The sequence below is a fragment of the Ranitomeya variabilis genome, chromosome 5, assembly GCF_051348905.1.
Source record: "Ranitomeya variabilis isolate aRanVar5 chromosome 5, aRanVar5.hap1, whole genome shotgun sequence".
NCBI lineage: Eukaryota > Metazoa > Chordata > Amphibia > Anura > Dendrobatidae > Ranitomeya > Ranitomeya variabilis.
The window spans coordinates 179,438,995-179,458,813 of NC_135236.1; the positions used below are offsets into that span (position 1 = coordinate 179,438,995).

At 42.7% G+C, this 19,819-nt stretch overlaps 1 protein-coding gene across 20 annotated transcripts in view; it reads left to right on the plus strand.

The window, feature by feature from the left end:
* Window positions 1-19,819, plus strand: part of PPIP5K1 (diphosphoinositol pentakisphosphate kinase 1) — a 248,836-nt gene that overhangs the window by 121,072 nt on the left and 107,945 nt on the right. For 11 of the 20 annotated variants that reach the window (XM_077263587.1, XM_077263585.1, XM_077263584.1 and 8 more), the window contains 3 exons: window positions 1,181-1,297; window positions 3,306-3,470; window positions 19,432-19,581. In XM_077263587.1, coding sequence (XP_077119702.1) covers window positions 1,181-1,297; window positions 3,306-3,470; window positions 19,432-19,581 — 432 coding nt within the window. The remainder of the gene's footprint in view (window positions 1-1,180; window positions 1,298-3,305; window positions 3,471-19,431; window positions 19,582-19,819) is intronic. The other 9 variants (XM_077263604.1, XM_077263588.1, XM_077263595.1 and 6 more) reach the window with 1 other exon arrangement.

Genomic DNA, 19,819 nt, shown 5'->3' on the forward strand with positions numbered 1-19,819 from the left:
ACTTTAAAGGGACACTGTCACCCTGTCCAGCCGTTATAAACTAAAAGAGCCACTTTGTGCAGCAGTAAAGCTGCATTCTACCAAGGTGGCTCTTTTAGTTTTTGTTGCTGTTATTCCCAAAATAAAGCGTTTTATAACTTCTCCAAAATACCTTTCTTTAGACCTGGAGGCAGGTCTGAACCCCCCTCTTTGAAGCGCCAAACTGCTGTCAGTCATATCTTCTGGGGCGCTGGTCGCCGCCCCCTCAGCGCTGTTTTCCTCGGAAATCCGGCGCCTGTTCTGTGCTCTTCTGCCTTGGGCAGGCGCATTGAGCATTGGCCGTCTGACCTCACCTGCTGGGTTGCAGACTGCGCCTGTGCGGGCAGTGCGGCCACCCAGCTACTGAATCCCCGCCCCGCAGTGTGTTATGCATTATGCACAGTGCGGGGCTGGAAGGCGGGGGACCGTCTGACAAGCGCAGTGCGCATGCCCAGGAATCCCAGCCCGCACTTTGCATAATGCATAACACAATGCTCAATGCATCCTGCCCAAGGCAGAAGAGCACAGCGCAGGCGCCGGATGTCCGAGGAAAACAGCGCTGAGGGGGCGGCGACCAGCGCCCCAGAAGATATGACTGACGGCAGTTTGGCGCTTCAAAGAGGGGGGTTCAGACCTGCCTCCAGGTCTAAAGAAAGGTATTTGGGCAGAATTATAAATACCTTTATTTGGGGAATAACAGCAACAAAAACTAAAAGAGCCACCTTGTTAGAATGCAGCTTTACTGCTGCACAAGGTGGCTCTTTTAGTTTATAACGGCTGGAGGGGGTGACAGTGGCCCTTTAAACACAAAAACCTGATTTAAATATTAGGTAATTTACTGACCATGGCTTCCCTTTAAATTAACCTGTCATGTAATGAAACGTTATTAACCTGCAGATTTGGAATTGATCTGCGGGTTAATAGCGTTCTGAACGTGCCTGGCGCCCACACTGAGTGCCCCTCTGCCTGGAGGAAATAAACTCTATTCCTCCCAACAACCCTCAGCTTTCAGTCATAGGGGTGGGCCGGTGCTTTTTCAGTCACTACTCGGTACATAGTGATGGGCGACTGTAGGAAATGTTTGGCAGCAAGTGATCAATCAGTCTTTGAAGTTAATGTCAGTAAATGTACCCTAATAATTCCTGCTAATATCTGATTCCAGGATGCCTCTTCAGAAGAAAGATTTCATGTTGAGCTTCACTTCAGTCCAGGGGTCAAGGGCTGTGAAGAAGATGAAAAGGCCCCCCTGGGGTTTGGATTTCGGCCAGCATCTGCAGAAGTAAGTCTGCCTTCTAATTTGAGTAGTTGCAGCAAATCTTTGATAAGTTTTAGTTTGCTGAACTATTTTTTCCAGTTTTCGCCACTACTAATCTGCTCTTCATTGCCATTTGCTCAGATTGTGTCTAACACCTACACAGCCTTCTATCGATAATATTCTATTAATGTTCTGCATTTTAATTAAATCTAACAATTCTAAAAGAAATACTTCAGTCTGTAAGGGGTAGCCTTCACCACCCTTCATTTTATGTGACTTGACCCTCACTTATGGTTGTTTGTTTCCTTTCACTGAGTTGTGTATTTGGCTGGCCATGGACTTGGATGTCCCCAAACACTTCTAGTGTTCCTGGTCACCAGGTTCTAGTAAAGTGGAGCCCGGCATCATTATAACCAAGGCAGAGTCTGATATTGAAGCATGTCCAGTACCATGGTGCTACATGGGATAATTTAGGAGAAGGTGATAAAACGTTGCTCATAGATGTCTAGGCCATGTGGCTCAGACCGCATTTACAGTCAGAAGTACTTGTCGCTTGTAGCAGGCCCCAACTAGCCCCTGCGAGGCATGTCCGAGGTAAGGGACAGCTGCTCAGTTCAGCAACAGAGAGGACATCGGTCTGGAGAGTTGAGAAAGAATAATACTACATTTTTTGAGAGCCCGCAAACAAGTTGTGTTTGAGACTTTTCGTTTGTAACCTGTGAAACGTACAGATGCTGTGAAGTTGTTGTGAAGGTCACATTTTATTGTGATCTGACTGCCTGTCCAGTCCTTACAGAGGCAGTATTGTAATTCTGTTCATCCCTTTTAGTGATATATATACAGGGCAGACTTTGGAAGAGGGTGGCTCCTCGGAGACCCACAGCATCACAATAAGTCAGGCTTCATATAATACAGGCAATTTGGGCATAACTTGAACTAATGTGAACCCATACCGTATCAAAGTCCAGAACCTTGGTTATGGACCCCACTGTAAATCTGAGACTTAATTACTGATCCTATTGAAATGTATCTTCTTTGTGTTACACGGAAGCCCCTGATGATAAGCAACTATGTGATATTCTAGAAATTATATACAAAGTTGTACAATTTTTACAATTTCCCTGAATGTTTGGCTTCATAATCAGGTCTTGAGTATTGTGAACAGATGACTTTTGCTGCTTAATTTTAATTAAAAATGTTTCATTTCCAGGAGTGCTCCACTCTCCAGCCATCCGGCTTAGTGCTTGTTAAGAGGGAAGGCAGTGCGCTCCTCCTTGCGCCAGTGGCCTGAACTGTGGACTGTCCTATGCATGAGGCAGCTTTGCCACTGCGGCATCGTACGAATACTGTAGCATTGGCCATATCAGGAGCTAACAACTCCAGTACTCCCAGCCAGTTACACTGCAGTGCTTACTAGCTCAATTGAAAAGAGCGTGTAAGCACTGCCCATGTTTGGCTAGCATTGCCAGTCAGTGGTGGCCAACTATGAGCTAAAAACAATAAAAAATAACCTTTTCATTAGCGATGTAGAGGGATGAGTTTTAATAAACTGTGAATTAGAAAGCTGCTTGCTTTTACTAGTACATAATTATTATGTCCAACTTTGAAGATGGGAATAACCCTTTAAAAGGAAACTGTGATTAGTTACATGTTATCTGAACCATGGGCAGCATGAATCAGAACTGCACGATTGTAGCCAGGTATACTTATACTCTGCAGCATTTCTTTAAAAAACATGGTTTGAAGAGCTGGCCGGGGACTATAGCGAGAGGCGTGACTAGTGTGAAGGTGTCCGCTGCCGGCTTCTCTCGAATTCTCTCCAATTGATTGACAGGTCTCTCCTGATGATCCTCAGACAGCTTTTATGTCTTCTGTGCAGCATCTCGGAGTAAAACATCAGGCAGCCAGGCTCTGATTCATGTTGCCCCACAGTTCAGGCAGCACAAATTTATTGACAAGTTCCCGTTATGTAATTTCTCTAAAGAAACATTGTAGCCCTGTGTTAAGAACTGTATTTTCCTGTTTACACCAGAATGAAGACAAAAAAACAGATCAAGGGAGTCTGGAAGACTTGACCAAAGCAAAAGGAACAGATGATGTAGACCGATCTATACTTATGTCACCACTGCCTTCAGAGCCAATCGGCATTCACCGGAAATCACCCCTTACCCGAGCTAGGAAAACAGGGTCCATGGAGGTAAACACCCAACGGAGATCATTTTGTACTTTTGCACTGTGAAAATTGTTGCCTGTTCTGCAGTACTATGGGGCGTAATGTAGATTATGAGTGTTTCTAAATAACCTTACTGACACAGAGAAATCATGCAAAACAATTAATTTTCTAAAACCTCATTCTGCTGCACCTAACCTAATTTTTTTGGGAAAAGCCAGCAGTGTTGATTATTGTGCTGTCATATCCTATTGTTATTGAAAATGAGTGGTAATATTTATGGGATAAGTTCATTTCCGGACTAGTAAATAATAAGCCCAGTATTGTTCTGGTTAATCTGCACAATCTTCTGTCTTGCAGAACTATAAAAGAAATCATTAAGTTATATCGGTGCTCCTGATGAGGGGGGAACTTTGCAGAAATAGACAGATCCAAGACATTTTTATCCCTCAGCAGAGCATAGGGTTACATGGGCTGCTCAAAATGCCAATATGACACTTAGCTCCGCTGTAATATTGAGAGCTTTTGCTTGAATGGAATGAAATTTACATTGGAAAATCTAGAAAACCACCTAATTCTGTTTAGGTCAGTGATTATCCCATACAGCTTCCTTGGTTCCTTTAAAGAGGTTGTCCAGTACTTTGTAATCGATGATAGCCTTAGGATAGGTCATCAAAGTCTGAACGATCAGGGTGGACACCCGGCATCCCAGCTGATCAGCTGTTCCCAGTGACGACGGCGGTCACTGTCTGGAACTGCTCAATTGTGGAGCTGCTTGTCTTCTGGTAGTGGCCGCGGCAGAGTACTGCACATCCCCTCCTATTCAAATCAATATGATGCGGATGTGCAGTACTCTGCCGCGGCCACTATCAGAAGACGGGGCAGCGCCGCAATTGAACAATTCCAGCCGCCGTTTTTAAACTTAAATAGCCCAAAGTTTTAAACTAGTTACAAATGACAAAATCAAGATGCTCTATCACCTTCTGTCTGCTGCTCTTTGTTGACATGGTTGCTGCAGTAACCTCCCATCCACAGTATTGGACCGCTGCAGCCAATCATTGGGCTCACTGATTGGCTTCTTTGTTCACATCCTGTAGATGGGATGACAACGTTGTGGACATTTCAACAAAGGTTGTAAGAAGCAGTGGAGAGGCATGGGTTAAGCCAGGGGTCTCAAACTCTGCAAGGCAAGTGGACTGCACAAAAAAAATTGAGTGTGACGGGCTGCATTCCTTGTGGGACGAGATAACGTTTTCAGAGAGACCTTTTTTTTTCTATACAACTTCTTGATTACTTTTTATTCCATTTTTGCCTGTCAGTATAATGAGAAAGCTACTTTTTTTTTTTTGCATGTTTTTTACAGTGTTCATCATATGAGTTATGGTACACTTTTATAGCTTGGGTTGTTCTTTTCGGCAAGACCAAACATGTACTTTCTTGTTAACTTCTGGTTTTTTTTTTTAGTGCCAAAATATTTTTCCATTATTTTGTCATAATTTAGCCACTACGACCCCGCAGATAAGAAAGTGATGGCATAGCCTAGCGATTCGTTATCACTGTCAATGATGTTTTCAAGCAGAATGGAATTGCTCTTGAGCTTAGTTGAGCCACACATATAGCCGACGGCTTTTTGTCATACTAGGAGAAATATTTCTTCCATTCTTATGAACATAGCAGTGTACATCTCAGACCTCTGTGTGTGTTGTCCCATCTCATGTATATTGTCACCATCCACGTGTTGCTTAGTTTGTCCTCCGACTCTTCCTGCTAGGTTGGCTAACTTGTCTACTCCATGACAATATTTATGACCGGGAACACTGACCACCTTTAACAGTGAACGTCTGGTAGTAAGACACAGTCGGTTCTATCACATTATTGCAAATTGTATAAATGTTCGTTCTTTTTATTTATTTTTTTTGCTCCCACCTGTAAGTCATTCATAAAAAAAAGTTTGTCAATTTATCAAAATGTTGCATAAATGTCACCGCTTATGCACATTTGGTGCGGATGTAATATACCTACATATACTATTCCATTTTTATCTAAAGAGGACCTATCTCCAGTTTTTGTTCTTAATTTATTTCTGCTGCTCCCCTCAATATTCACTTTTTGTGTTGTTTGGTTGATTTTTGTTGTTTTTGTTTTTTTTCTTATTATTAAATCCACCATGCATTGCCAGAGAGATGCTAATTTTTATGGTCTTTACAAGAGGGAATGGCTCAAAGCATTATCTGGGGTGATGTCTTCAGAGTGATCTGCATAATTACCCTGTCAGCAATGCCCCCTTGGTGAAGTCCGTAAAATTAGCACTGAATAAAAAGGCCCATATCCCTGGAAGAATGTGGTGGATTTAACAAAAATACATATTACGGTACTCGCCCAAGCAACGCAAATGAAATAAAAGCAAAACTTTTCTCTTTTGACCTGATGACAGGTCCTTTTTAAACATTAAATGCCTCCTCTCATCACAGCACATTTCTTTATTACTTAAACAGTGGTTGTGTGCTTCCCTCTTGGAAACATCCATGGATTCTTTCCTGGATCCTGATAGAGCCCTGGTAATAAATTGCCTGTGTACACTTGCCTGCATCATCAGATGTACTGTGTTCATACTGTTTTACAGGACTGTCATGTGATGGTCGTGAAGGGGCTAAAAGAATATTGCCATCTTAGATTTAGCGGATATAAAAAGTCTACATACCCCTGTTAAAATGCGAGGTTTTTGTCATGTAAAAAAAATCATACTAACAAGAATCATTTCAGACCTTTTTTCCTTGTTAATGTCACCACATAATTTATACAAATCCATTAACCCCTTAACCCCCCGGAGCTTTTATCGGTTTTGCGTTTTCGCTCTTCTTTCCCCTCCTTTCCAGAGCCATAACTTTTTTATTTTTCTGCCAATATGGCCATGTGAGGGCTTATTTTTTGCATAACAAGTTGTACTTTTGAACGACACCATTGGTTTTACAATGTCGTGTATTAGAAAACGGGGAAAAAAATTCCAAGTGCGGTGAAATTGCAAAAAAAGTGCATTCCCACACTTGTTTTTTGTTTGGCTTTTTTGCTAGGTTCACTAAATGCTAAAACTGACCTGCCATTATGATTCTCCACGTCATTACGAGTTCATAGACACCTAACATGTCAAGGTTCTTTTTTATCGAAGTGGTAAAAAAAAAATTCCAAACTTTGCTAAAAAAAAAAAAAAAATGCGCAATTTTCCGATACCCGTAGCGTCTCCATTTTTTGGGATCTGGGGTTGGGTGAGGGCTTATTTTTTGTGTGCCAAACTCACGTTTTTAGTGATACCATGTTGGTGCAGATACGTTCTTTTTATCGCCCGTTATTGCATTTTAATGCAATGTCGTAGCAACCCAAAAAAATGTAATTCTGCTGTTTTGAATTTTTTTATCATTACGCTGTTTAGTGACCAGGTTAATCCATTTTTTTAATTGATAGATCAGGCGATTCTGAACTCAGCGATACCAAATATGTGTAGGTTTAATTTTTTTTTTTAATTATTTTGAATGGGGCGAAAGGGGAGTGATTTGAACTTTTATATTTTTTTGTTTTTTCATATTTTTAAAAACATATTTTTTTTACTTTTGCCATGCTTCAATAGCTTCCATGGGAGGCTAGAAGCTGGCACAACTTGATTGGCTCTGCTACATAGAGGCGATGCTCAGATCGCCTCTATGTAGTAGAATTACAGCATTGCTATGAGCGCTGACCACTGGGTGGCACTCACAGCAATCCGGCATCAACAGCCATAGAGGTCTCAATGAGACCTCTGGTTGTCATGCCGATGACCCCCGATCACGTGATGGGGGTCAGCGGTGCGCCCATTTCCGTCCGGAAGCAACTTGTTAAATGCTGCTGTCAGAGTTTGACAGCAGCATTTAACTAATTGATAGGTGCGGGTGGGTCTCAATTCCACCCGTGCCTTTTGCGGGCACGTCAGCTATTCAAAACATGTCCCGGCTTTGATGTGGGCTCACCGCCGGAGCCCACATCAAAGCGAGGGTTCTGCCATCAGACGTACTATTCTGTCCGATGGCTGAAAGGGGTTAAGAAACAGCGTGCAATAATTTTGAGGAGGAAAATAAAAATTACAGAAATAAAAAAAAAAAAGTTTGTGTACTGCATTTGACAATCTCCTGTATTCTTCATGTGTCTGGCCTGCGGGGTAGGGTAGCAAGATTGAAGATTTTTAATACAAACAAAAGCCCGGCTGTGTTTTGCCAAAGACTACATCAAGTCTTCCAAAATCATGTGCAAAAATGTGTTGTGGTTTGATGACACCAAGCTTGAACTTCTTGACCATAATACTAAAAGAACACCATACCTACAGTGAAGCATGGTGGAGACAGCATTATGCCTTTGGGATTGTTTTTCAGCAGCTTTAACTGGGGCTTTAGTTAAGGTGGATTGCGAACAGTTCCAAATATTAGTAAATTTTTGCCACAAAACCTTCAGCTGAAAATAATGAGGAATTTCATCTTTCAGCATGACAATGACCCTAAATCCATGTCTCCAAAGCAATAAAAGAATGGCTTAACCAATAGACGATTAACCCCTTAACGACCAGAGTTTTGCATTTTTGTTTTTTGCTCTCCTTCTTCCCAGAGCCATAACTTTTTATTTTTTGGTCAAAATGGCCATATGAGGGCTTGTTTTTTGCTGGACAAGTTGTACTTTTGAACGACACCAAAACATATCGTGTACTGGAAAACGGGTAAAAAAATCCAAGTGTGATGAAATTATGAAAAAGAGCAATACCACATTTGTTCTTTGGGTTTTTTTTTTACCATGTTCCCTAAATGCTAAAACTGACCTGCCAATATGATTCTCCAGGTCATTGAGTTCATAGACACCAAATATGTATAGGCTCTTATTTATTTAAATGATGAAAAAAAATTCAAAAATTTGTGCAAAAAAAAAAACAACCTGCACCATTTTCCGATACCCGTAGCGTCTCCGTTTTTTGTGTTCTGGGGTTGGTTGAGGGATTATTGTTTTCGTGTCGACCTGATGTTTTTATTGATACCGTGATGGTATAGATGCAATCTTATGGTCGCCCGTTATTGCATTTTAATGTAATGTTGCTGCCACCAAAAAAACGTAATTCTGGCATTTTGACTTTTGTTCTCATTACCCCGTTTAACCATTGGGTTAATTCTTTTATGATATTGATACATCGGGCGATTCTGAATGCGGCGATACCAAATATGTGTGTATTTGATTTTTTTAACATTTTAATTTGAATGCGGCAAAAGGGGGGTGATTTAAACTTTTATTTAATTATTTTAATATTTGTACAAACTTTTTTTTTTTTTACTTTTTGCATGCTTCAATAGTCTCCATGGGAGACTAGAAGCTGCACTTGTCTGATCGGCTCTGCTACACACAGGCGATGATCAGATCGTCTGTATGTAGCAGAAATGCTCCGTGCTATGACAACCATAGAGGTCTGCTGGAGACCTCTGGTTGTCATGTCGACCCATCGGTGACCCGCGATCATGTGACGGGGTCATCGATGAGCGGGTTTAGTGACACACTTCTGGTAAGCACGAGGTATATGACTGTTGCGGGCACATGTCAGCTGGATATATCAGCTGTCATGTGCTTGGCAAGGTGCGGGATCTATTATGCCCGATGTCGGAAAGGGGTTAATGTTTTGGAATGGCCCAGCCAGAGCCCAGACCTGAATCAAATTGACTTAAAGAGCGTTGTATACAGGAGAGTTTTGTTTGAGGGTGTGCATATATATGCAACCATGTTATTTTAGTTCTTTGTTTTCTTTTTCCACCCGAAAAGATTTCAGTTTATTTTCCTTTTTTTTTTTAATAAGATATATATTTTTTCAACATACAACAAAAGACAACACCCATCCAAACCCCTCCCCCCTTGTTCCGGACCACATAGCAATTAGCAATTATCTTATTACGTTAATCAACATATTTAAGCTTAATACGGCAATCTGTACACTCATGTGCAAATAGACGTTATGAAAAGAAGTCCCAAGTCTCCAAGTTCTTTATGTTTCACCTGAAACAAGAATGACATTATGAAAACAGATTTTATATGCATCACTCCAAGGACCTTAATCGGACATATCTTGCTCAATACAAGTAATAATTTTACCCAGCACCCCCAAGTAAGGACATGCCTTGGTGAATTTTCCAGTCCTCCTATATATTACAGAATTTATGCAGGGCACTCCTCTTTTGATGTACTCCTTCTTCCAGATGTAGCAGTAGATTCATTTTCTCCATAAACTCCATAAACGTAGGTGAAGCTCTGTCCAACCAGTGTGCTGCTATAGTATTCCTGGCTTGATAAAATGTTATTTTAAGTGCCAACTTTGTTTGCATCTTCAGCAACCCTGTCCACAAAACCCAAGACACAAACACCATATTTATGTGGTCTATGACTTGGTTCTAGAAATTCCAGATGGAACCACTTGACCAAAACATGTGGCAAATCGGCAGGTCCCGAACCGCATCTCAGACACAAGTCATCCTCTCTTACCCTAATTTTATGCAGGAATTTGGGAGTCCTTTGTACCCGATGCAGCAGGTACATCTGTGACATCCTTTGTGCCTCACTAGTGGACAGCTGGGGAATCAAGGATAATATGTCATCCCACTGCTCATTGTCATTTACCCCAACATCCTGCTCCCATTTCTCTTTAAGCTTCAACGGATGCTTATCTATAACTTGGGCAAGGAGTAGTTGATAAAATCTAGAAATTGCACCAGTGACACAATTCTAGCTCCCAACGAAAGAAAACAATAAATGATTATGGGTTCTAAGCGGAGTAAGGCCGGGTTCACATTAACGTATCTGTGCGCAGCGTATGCCTGCGTACAGATCCGCATGCGTCTTGTGTACCTATCTTTAACATTGTGTACGCAAGGACATGTGTTTGCATCAGTTTGGGTGCAGATGCGTCCGCATGCGTTGATTCGCCGTGCCCGAGATCTCAATCTGCGCATGCGCAACCTACGGTGGCCATTTTCCCGGAGACCACAGCATCGAGGCAATAGAAGTGCAGGGTCTTTCACAAAATGTCGCCGGAACTCCGCGCACCACCAAACCTGCTGCACCAGGCTGGGATGGGATGGGAGCAAGATCATCGCCCTGCAGCATTGGACCTATTATGCAAAAATGTATTTCTTACATTCCAAAAAAAATATCAGGACCAATATAGCCACCCTTTTTTCAATAACAGTCATAAGCTTTCCACCCATGGAGTATATCAATTTCTTAATCAGTTGACAATCAGCTTTTTGGACAACACCAACCACAGCCTCCCAGACACTGTTCATAGTAGTGAACAGTTTTCCTTCACTGTAAATTTCCTGTTGAAGGGCCCACATGTTCATCTCAAAGGCCTTCACTGGCAGCCAAGTAGTGGAGGACTTCGATGCATGCAATGGAGAATTGTCATACATAAAATTCATGGTTTTCTTGAATTCTGCAGACTTTTTCCTGTATCACTGCTTGAAGAAAGTGTCTCCTAAAAACTGTCAGTAGGTTTGGGAGTTGATTTTGAGAGCATCTTCAACCTGTAAAGGTCCAACTAGCTTATCTTTAATAATACTATCCCATAGCATTACCCCACCTCCACCTTTGTGGCATCTGAGTCGAAGTGGAGTTTGTGCCCCTAACTGATCCAGCCTCGGGTTCATCCATCTGATCAGTCAAGAGTCACTATCATCTCATCAGTCCAGAGAAGCTTAGAAAAATATGTCTTCAGATATTTCTTGGGCCCGGTCTTAATGTTTCAACTTCTGTATCTTGTTCAGTAGTGGTCGGATTTCAGCCCTCCTTACCTTTTCCTTGTCTCTAAGCACTAGACAATCTAGGAAGGTTGCATTTCTGGAATTTGACAACAGTGGAGGATAATAGTAACATAGTTAGCAAGGCCAAAAAAATACATTTGTCCATCCAGTTCAGCCTATATTCCGTCAGAATAAATCCCCAGATCTATGTCCTTTTTTTAATCAAATAAATTTTTATTAAGAATAACAAGGTAAGTTACATGGTACATTCTTATTTTCTTTATAATTTACAAATTTTCCCCCTCCCTCCCTTCAAACAATCCCCTTCAATCCCCCCTCCCCCCACCCTCACCCAGCACAGCAGCTCATCTTACTTAGTACTTTCATCCCAAAACCAATAGAGAATTTAAACCCTCATCCCACAGTATAAGCCACATTTTACACAATACTTAATTAGAGCATTAATTAAGATACTACCTCTATCCCATAGCAATCCATGGAGACCACATTTTATTGAACATCTCAATTTTCCCTCTCTTTTTATAAAACCCTTTTTCCAGTGTCAGACCCTGTTTCACATATTGGAGGAATTCTCCTCTTGACGGCGGTGCGTCCCTAATCCAATTCCGAGCTATTACCTTTCTGGCCATGTATAACAATCTAGCAATTATTATCTACTCCAATCTCATCCACACATCCCAACAGGCACACAACTGGATCCCTTGGAAACTTACATCCATACGCACCTTCCATACGGCTCAAGACTACCAACCAATATGCAGCCAGTCTCGGACACGTCCACATCATATGGAGTATATCAGCATCTATATTTTTACACCTCGGACATTCAGAGTTATCACGCAACCCAGCCTTATGAAGCATCATTGGTGACTTATACACCCTGTGTATCACATAGAGCTGCGACATCCTATACGGTTCACTGAGTGACAATCGCGGGACCCATTCTAGCACCAACTCCCAAGTCTCATTCTCCATAGAACCCAGATCCCTCTCCCATTTAGCTCTCGCCATTATTGGAAACTTCAGTAGGAAGGTATGCAATAGATCTTTATACAAAGTAGATATGACCCCCCCAGTAGTCCCATCATTGCATACATACTCCATTACTATATCCCTCTGAATTTCAATACTTCCGTTCCTACTCTGAGCTCCAAAAGCATGCCTCATCCGCAAATATTGGAATTCCCCTACTGGCCCAAGACCGAATTCCGCCTGCAATTGGGAAAATGATTTCAATTCACCTCGCTCAATTATCTGATACACATATTTAATCCCTTTGGCTTGCCATTCTCTCAGTATTCCCACTGTCGCAAATTCCTGCAAGTTGCTATTATGCCATATCGGTGAGAATTTAGTCAACCCCGTGACCCCCCCGTATGTGCCTCAGCCTACCCCACAGCTTCCGTATCAGCAGCACAGTTGGATATAATTTCCCCAAAGCCCCCAGGGATCCATCCTCCAAGCATTGTACCGCTGGCCATCTTTTTGTCACTACTTCCATCAATCGCTGTGTCGCACCAGATGACCCTTCACACGCCCAGCCTTTTAAGTGCTGACTTTGAGCTGCAAGAAAATACATTTCGGGGTTAGGCAGTGCCAATCCCCCATCGTCTTTGGGTCGCTGTAATGTCTCCAGTTTGATACGCGGATACTGTCTCCCCCATATTAAATTCCTAAACAGAGAATTAATCTGTCTAAATCTCCCACGTGGTATCCAAACTGGCGCATTATGAAGGACATACAGTATTTTTGGCATCAGGATCATTTTAATAAGGTTCACCCTACCTACCACAGATAGATGCAATTTAAGCCATGCATCTGCTTTCGCCCTAAGAACATCCAGTACTGGGTTCAGGTTTTTATGTATATAGTCAGTAATAGGCATAGACACCCATATTCTAAGGTATTTAAATTGGCTAGTCACCTCCAGTCACCCATCCTCCAGTGGTTCCCCACCATCATCATCCACCTTAAACAAGACCGACTTCTTCCAATTTATCCTAAGTCCCGACACTGATCCGAAACGCTCAATAATCCCAATGGCTCCCTCCAAGGATGCACCCGGGTCAGCCAAAAATAGCAGAATATCATCCGCATACAACGCCACCCTCTCTTCAATCAACCCATATTTGAACCCAGTCACCTCATCAGACCGTCGAAGCTTAGCAGCCAGTGGTTCCACAGCCAGAGCAAATAAAAGAGGAGAGAGCGGACACCCCTGCCTCGTCCCTCTAGCTAGCTGTATAGATCGTGACAACTCCCCATTTACCCTAACCTTAGCCGTCGGCATAGAGTACATCAGTCGAATCCAGGATATAAACTGTGGACCAAACCTCATACTCCGTAGCACCTGCCAGAGATACCCCCATTCCACACTATCAAACGCCTTGTGAGCATCTAAGGATGCGACAACTCTCTGGCCACAATTGTCAGACCTGAGTTGCAAGTTCATATACAGCCTTCGTAGATTAATCGCCGTGGACCTATCAGGCATAAAGCCAGACTGGTCTGAATGTACCAGGCCGGAAATGACACTCGTCAATCTCATTGCCAGCACCTTGGCCAGGAGCTTAACGTCAATAGTAAGCAAGGAGATTGGCCGATATGAATCTGGCTGCGTCAGGTCCTTCCCCTCCTTAGGAATCACCACTATGATGGCCTCTCGCATAGATGCCAGTAATCGACCCCCACTCCTAGCCTCTTCTAATAGTATCCTTAATTTTGGAATCAGTACCTCCCCAAATTCTTTATAAACTTCTGCAGGAAATCCATCTACTCCGGGTGCCTTCCCGTTAGCCATAGACTGCAGTGCCCGACCCAACTCCTCCTCCGTTATGGGGGCCTCCAAGTTTTCTCTATCCATGTCATTCAGTCTCGGAAGCTCCAATTCCCCAAGGAACGCCACCGTGTCTTCCACCGGCCCATCCGCTCGAGAGGAATATAGATCCGCATAAAAGTCCGCAAAAATCTCCGAAATCTCTGAGGTTTCAGAGACAGCGATGCCTCTCCCCGATATCAAAGAATGAACAAAGGAAGTACTTCTCTGGGCAGAAGCCACCAATGATAGCAGATGCCCCACTGATTCGCCCTCTTGATAGAAGGCCAGATTCATGAATTCCCTCTTCCTATCAGCCTTACCCAACAATACCTCTTCCAACTGACTCTGAGCCGCCTTTAGCCTCCTGCTAGCCTCCGGGGTACCCGTTGTTACCATCTCATCCTCAGCTATCCTCAGCCCTTCAATCGCCAACTTCTCTATCTCTCTCGATTTTCTTTTACACCGGCTAATATCCCTGAACAACAAACCCCTCAAGAACGCCTTCATGGCTTCCCACACAGTAAGAGCATCTGCACTTCCCTCATTTATCTCAAAAAATTCCACTAATTCCTTCTTAATCTTTTCCCCATCTATACTGTCTAGCCAATTAGGGTGAACTTTCCACTCCTTCCTGCTCCCTATCCGTGTCCCAACCGGCCGAAATTCCACTTCAACTGGACTATGGTCTGAGAGAGCCCTAGGCAAATATTTCACGTCCCTTACCATCGTATCAAGTAGACAGTTACCCAGTGCTAAGTCAATCCTAGATAGAGTACCATGAGCTGGTGAGTAACATGAGTACCCCCTTTCCCCAATATGTCTAACTCTCCATAAATCAATCATACCTATTTCCCGGATATAGGTTCCAAACGTAGTGGTATGCCCCTCTGCTCTATTCTGAGTGTTTTTGTTTTTGTCCCAAAAGTCATCACAGATATTATTAAGATCTCCAATAATCAAAAGAGGCAGTGGTCCCCAACGCTCTACCCTCTCCAGTACCTCCCTTATCTTTTTACTTGAATATGGAGGCAGAATATACATTGCCGCCACACACAACATTACTCTATTCATTTTACATTTCACAAGTACATACTGACCATCCACGTCCTTTTTTACCATTATTTCCTCATACTGCACCCCAGCAGGTATTAACACGGATACACCCCTAGAGTACGTTGAGAAAGTAGCATGATACGCCTTCTGTATCCAACGCCTCTTCAATACATCCACCCTCTCCCGCACTAAATGTGTCTCTAGCAAACAAATCATTGAGACCTTCTGATCTCGGACATATTGCAGACTTGCCGCACGCCGTGTCTTATCCGCGAGTCCTCGCACATTCCAACTCAGTATTTTAATACAATCACCCATCCTGTGGCTTGTCATTTCTCTCAGCAATCAGTTTCCCAAATATGAGCTTCCCCAACCCCCCTACCCTCCCTATTCCCTCCCAACTTACCCCCCTAACCCCCCCAATATAGTACATTCCTCCTCTCCTCAAGAGTGGGGCTCCACTGCCCACTGCGGACACTCTCCTTTACTTTACCCTCTCTATTCGCGTCCCGCTACCATAACAGTTACAATTTCCCTCCCCAACTTTCACAGTATTGTATCCTACCATTTCAACATACATGAACATATATAAAAGAAAAGAAAAGAATAACAAAAAAGGAGGGGGGGGGGACCAAACCAGTTCACAGCACCCAAACTGTCCCCCCTCCCCCATATCCTGTAGTCGATATTATTCCCTCCGGCCATTCCTTCAATATGGCTCAGCAAAGTCTCCAACAGTCGCCCAATTTTTAAAAACCAACGCTAACAGTGACAGAGCTCTCCTCCATTCAAAACTCCCCAACAGTTGCACAACTTTTTTTTTAACCAGTGCTAGCGAGCACGGAACTCCTCTCCGCCGGCAGAGGAAAGAAAAACAAAAATACATCCCAGCTGGGTCTCGCCGACATATCAGTCACCCATTCCTTTAAGCTTCTTCTCATTGGCATCAAGCCACTGGGTAGCGTCCTCCGGTGTCAGAAAAAAGTGAGTTTTATTAAAGGCCACCATTCTCAGCTTGGCGGGAAACATCACTGAGCACTGCACTCCCAGCTCCCTCAGTCGCCGCTTGACACCAGTAAATTTCATCCGCTGCTTCTGAACTGCAGCGGAATAATCCGGATAAATGGCGATTTTTTGACCTCCAGCCGTCAGATCCTCAATCTCTCTAGCTTTCCTGAGGATAATGTCTCTGTCCCTGTAATTAAGTATTTTAGCGAGCATGGTACGAGGGTTCGCTCCTGGGGCGGGGGGCTGCGATGGGACCCTATGAGCCCGTTCCACCGCAAAGACTTTTGTCAGCACTAGGCTCCCAATCTTCTCCAGCAACCAGTTTTCAATAAATTCTGTGGGATTTCTCCCCTCAGTCTTTTCAGGCACTCCCACTATACGTATGTTATTCCTTCTGGATCTGTTTTCCAGATCCTCGTTTTTAGCGGCGAGCTCGGCTATTGCTTGTGCAAACTTCTTTTCAGCTTTCTGTAATTTAACTATGTAATCTTCAGCCGTACTCATCCTCTCCTCCACCACTCCTATACGTTTATCCATTTTCTGTAGGGCTGCATTAATCTGTGCCGTGTCCCCTTTAACCTCCTGCATCTGCTGAGCCAAGGAGTTCAGGGATTGCTGGCACGAGGAAATCAGGGTGATAACATCCCTAAGGGTCGGCTCCTTTCCCTGCGATGCATCTTCAGGTCCCCCACTAGCCCCCGCCATATTGCCTCCTTCTTCTCCCTTCTGTACCTCATGCTGCTCAGCCGTACTTGCTTCCTCCTCTTCCTGGTCAGCTGCAGCTCCAGATTCTTTTTCTGCCTCATCAGCAGCCTCCACCCTGGCGAACTGCTGCAGTCTTGCCGCCACCTCCATACGCTGCTGGCATGCGGAGTTCTCCTTGTCGGCGTTCTCCCTCACTTCAGCGCCATCTTGGCCGGCGCCTGCATCGCCGGTGCCAGCATCTTTTTGCCGCCTCCTCGTCATCTCTGCCGCCTCCGGACCCACCGCTCCGCAGTGCTACACTCTCCGGTCCTTCAGCCAGCCGGATTATAAGAAATATACCCGAAAATCGGGGATAAAGCAGGATTTTTGTCCCTCTGGCAGCGGGAGCGCTCTTCCCTGCGTCCGCTCACATGGCCAGCTAGGACACGCCCCCCCAGATCTATGTCCTTCCAAAGAACCTAATAACTGTAGCATGCAATATTGTTACAGTACAGGAAGACATCCAGGCCTCTCTTGAACCCCTCGACTGAGTTCGCCATCACCACCTCCTCAGGCAAGGAATTCCAGATTCTCACTGCCCTAACGGTAAAGAATCCTATGTTGGTGGAAAAACCTTCTCTCCTCCAGACGCAGAGAATGCCTCCTTGTGACCGTCACCTTCCTTGGTATAAACAGATCCTCTGAGAGAAATTTGTATTGTCCCCTTATATACTTATACATGGTGATTAGATCGGCCCTCAATCGTCTTTTTTTAGACTAAATAATCCTTTATTATTAACTAAGATCCCCAAGTCCAATAGGTTTTCAAATCTTTGGCAATTAATGTGAGTCTTTTTTTTTTTCTCCACAAATTTTTTACAACCCTTTGCAAGTTTGCAAGTAAACTTTTGATGGTTCTGTGATCATGCCCCAGTGTCTTAGTAATTTGAAGAGTGCTGCATAACAAAATTTTTGACTTTTACAAGTCCGTTAAATTTCTTTTAAGCAAACTACCTAATGATACTGCACACCTTGATGAAGAGTGTTGATATCCTTAGTTCACATTCTCTCTTATCATCTGATCTGCTTTAGTCAATAAACATTCAAGTTTATACAGATTGGAATTTGAAAATCTGCATAATAATAATGATATGGTAAAAATACACACTTGCCTAATAATTGAGCACATAGTGTATTCTAGTCCATTTTTCTTATCTTTTAGATATTGTCCACAAGAGGAAGGGGAAGTTACAAAATAAATTCATCCACTCTCCAAAAAAACTTGTTGGTTGAGTTATTTTGAGATATATATATATATATATATATATATATATATATATATATATATATATATATATATATATATATATATATATATATATATATATATACACACACACAAACCTCTCAGATATAGTATGTGTGGGGATAACATCGTCCTTGTAAGCATTTGATTATTCAGTATTTATTGATTTGCTTTTAACCTGTGAGACCTCAGTAATTGTCAGAAGAGGTTTATTGATTGTATGTTTTAACAAGAATACCTTTCCTGAATTTTCTTATCGCTTATGTGACTAAAATGGGAATCCCGTTGTGTAGAGTCAGTAATTATAATGCAGCACAAGTAGATTTTGTGCATCAAAGCGATTAATAATACATGTTTAATTACTCGGCCAGTCAGTGACAAAGGTTTCATTCCCAGCCTGTGAGTGCTACATGCATATAGAGAGATTTTTTTTGTTATATAACCGGAGTAATTGTTTAAAGTGAGATCACAAATGTTAACATTTTGCTTTTTGTTTCTGTCTGTTCTATACACTTTATGTTATCATTGATTGGACAGACCAACCTGCCTTATCCTTAAGTTTATTAATATTTTTAACCTCCCTTTCTTATTATCAAATTTTCGTATTTAAGATTTAATCAGCTGTGGCATTTTAGAGAAACCTCCGCCTGAAAAACAAGCTAAGAAAGGGGAGACTGCTCTTGTGTGTGTGGCTCCTTTAGACTTCACCCTGCCCAACTCTCCTTGATTTTCAGGTCTTTCCTTGTTTGCATGTAGTTATAAACCTGTCAGTCAAGCCGAGGTGTCAGGGAGAAGCCAGTGAGAGCCGGACCAATGTGTGCGGCTTGTTTCTCAAGATGTAGTTTCTCAAGCTCAAGGGGAAACAACCATGGTCGTGAATGTTCTTTGTTTTCCATCCTTTGGCTTTGCACTTCACAAAAGATCAGAATGTTTTCAATTTCTTTTTCTCTATTAATAAATCATGTTACTCTCACTATTCTTTGTGTCCTAAACCCTTTATAAACCTGTTATCATATTCATAAATGATACTTCTGTGCTTTCACATTAGGGTTGGTATTGGTCAAAACACAATATGTATTCTGACCCAATGTCTTACCTTTATGTTGTGTGAAGATCTTTTCTCAGTCGGCACAGCTATGTCTATAATGAGTTTATTATGCTTGCTATTGGTTATTGATCCAGTTAGTTATTTTCTTATGATGTGATGGATCTGATGTTATGACCCTACAGTAGTGGGGAAGCTTAACCTTCATATTTCTGCAGTCAGCTGTAATTGGGCTGAAACCTTCCTGTCCACGAATTTGATTTCAGGTGATGAATACCAAAAACACAGGGAATTTGGAGTTCATGTTCCAAAAAGGGCGTCGGAGGAGAAGATCGGGAGAACCCCATCATTCCCCATGTTCCATCACTCTACAGTCCAGAGCCATGTCCATCACTAACCTGGCATCATGGCGACAGGTGTTCTTTTTTTGTTGTTTTTACATTGAGTTCATCAGCCACCCAATTCCCGCTACATGTATTCCTGAGTTTCCCACTTTCTCTTAGCTGCTGGATTCTCTCCTTTTGCTTGTTTTAGATGAGTATCTCAGGTATAAATTGAATGTAGTCATACTGGTACTTTTGAAGCTAGATGCACAAAATAAAGCTAGAGATTATTGGCTGCCATCACATGTTGGGTCCTTCAAATTAAGTTACA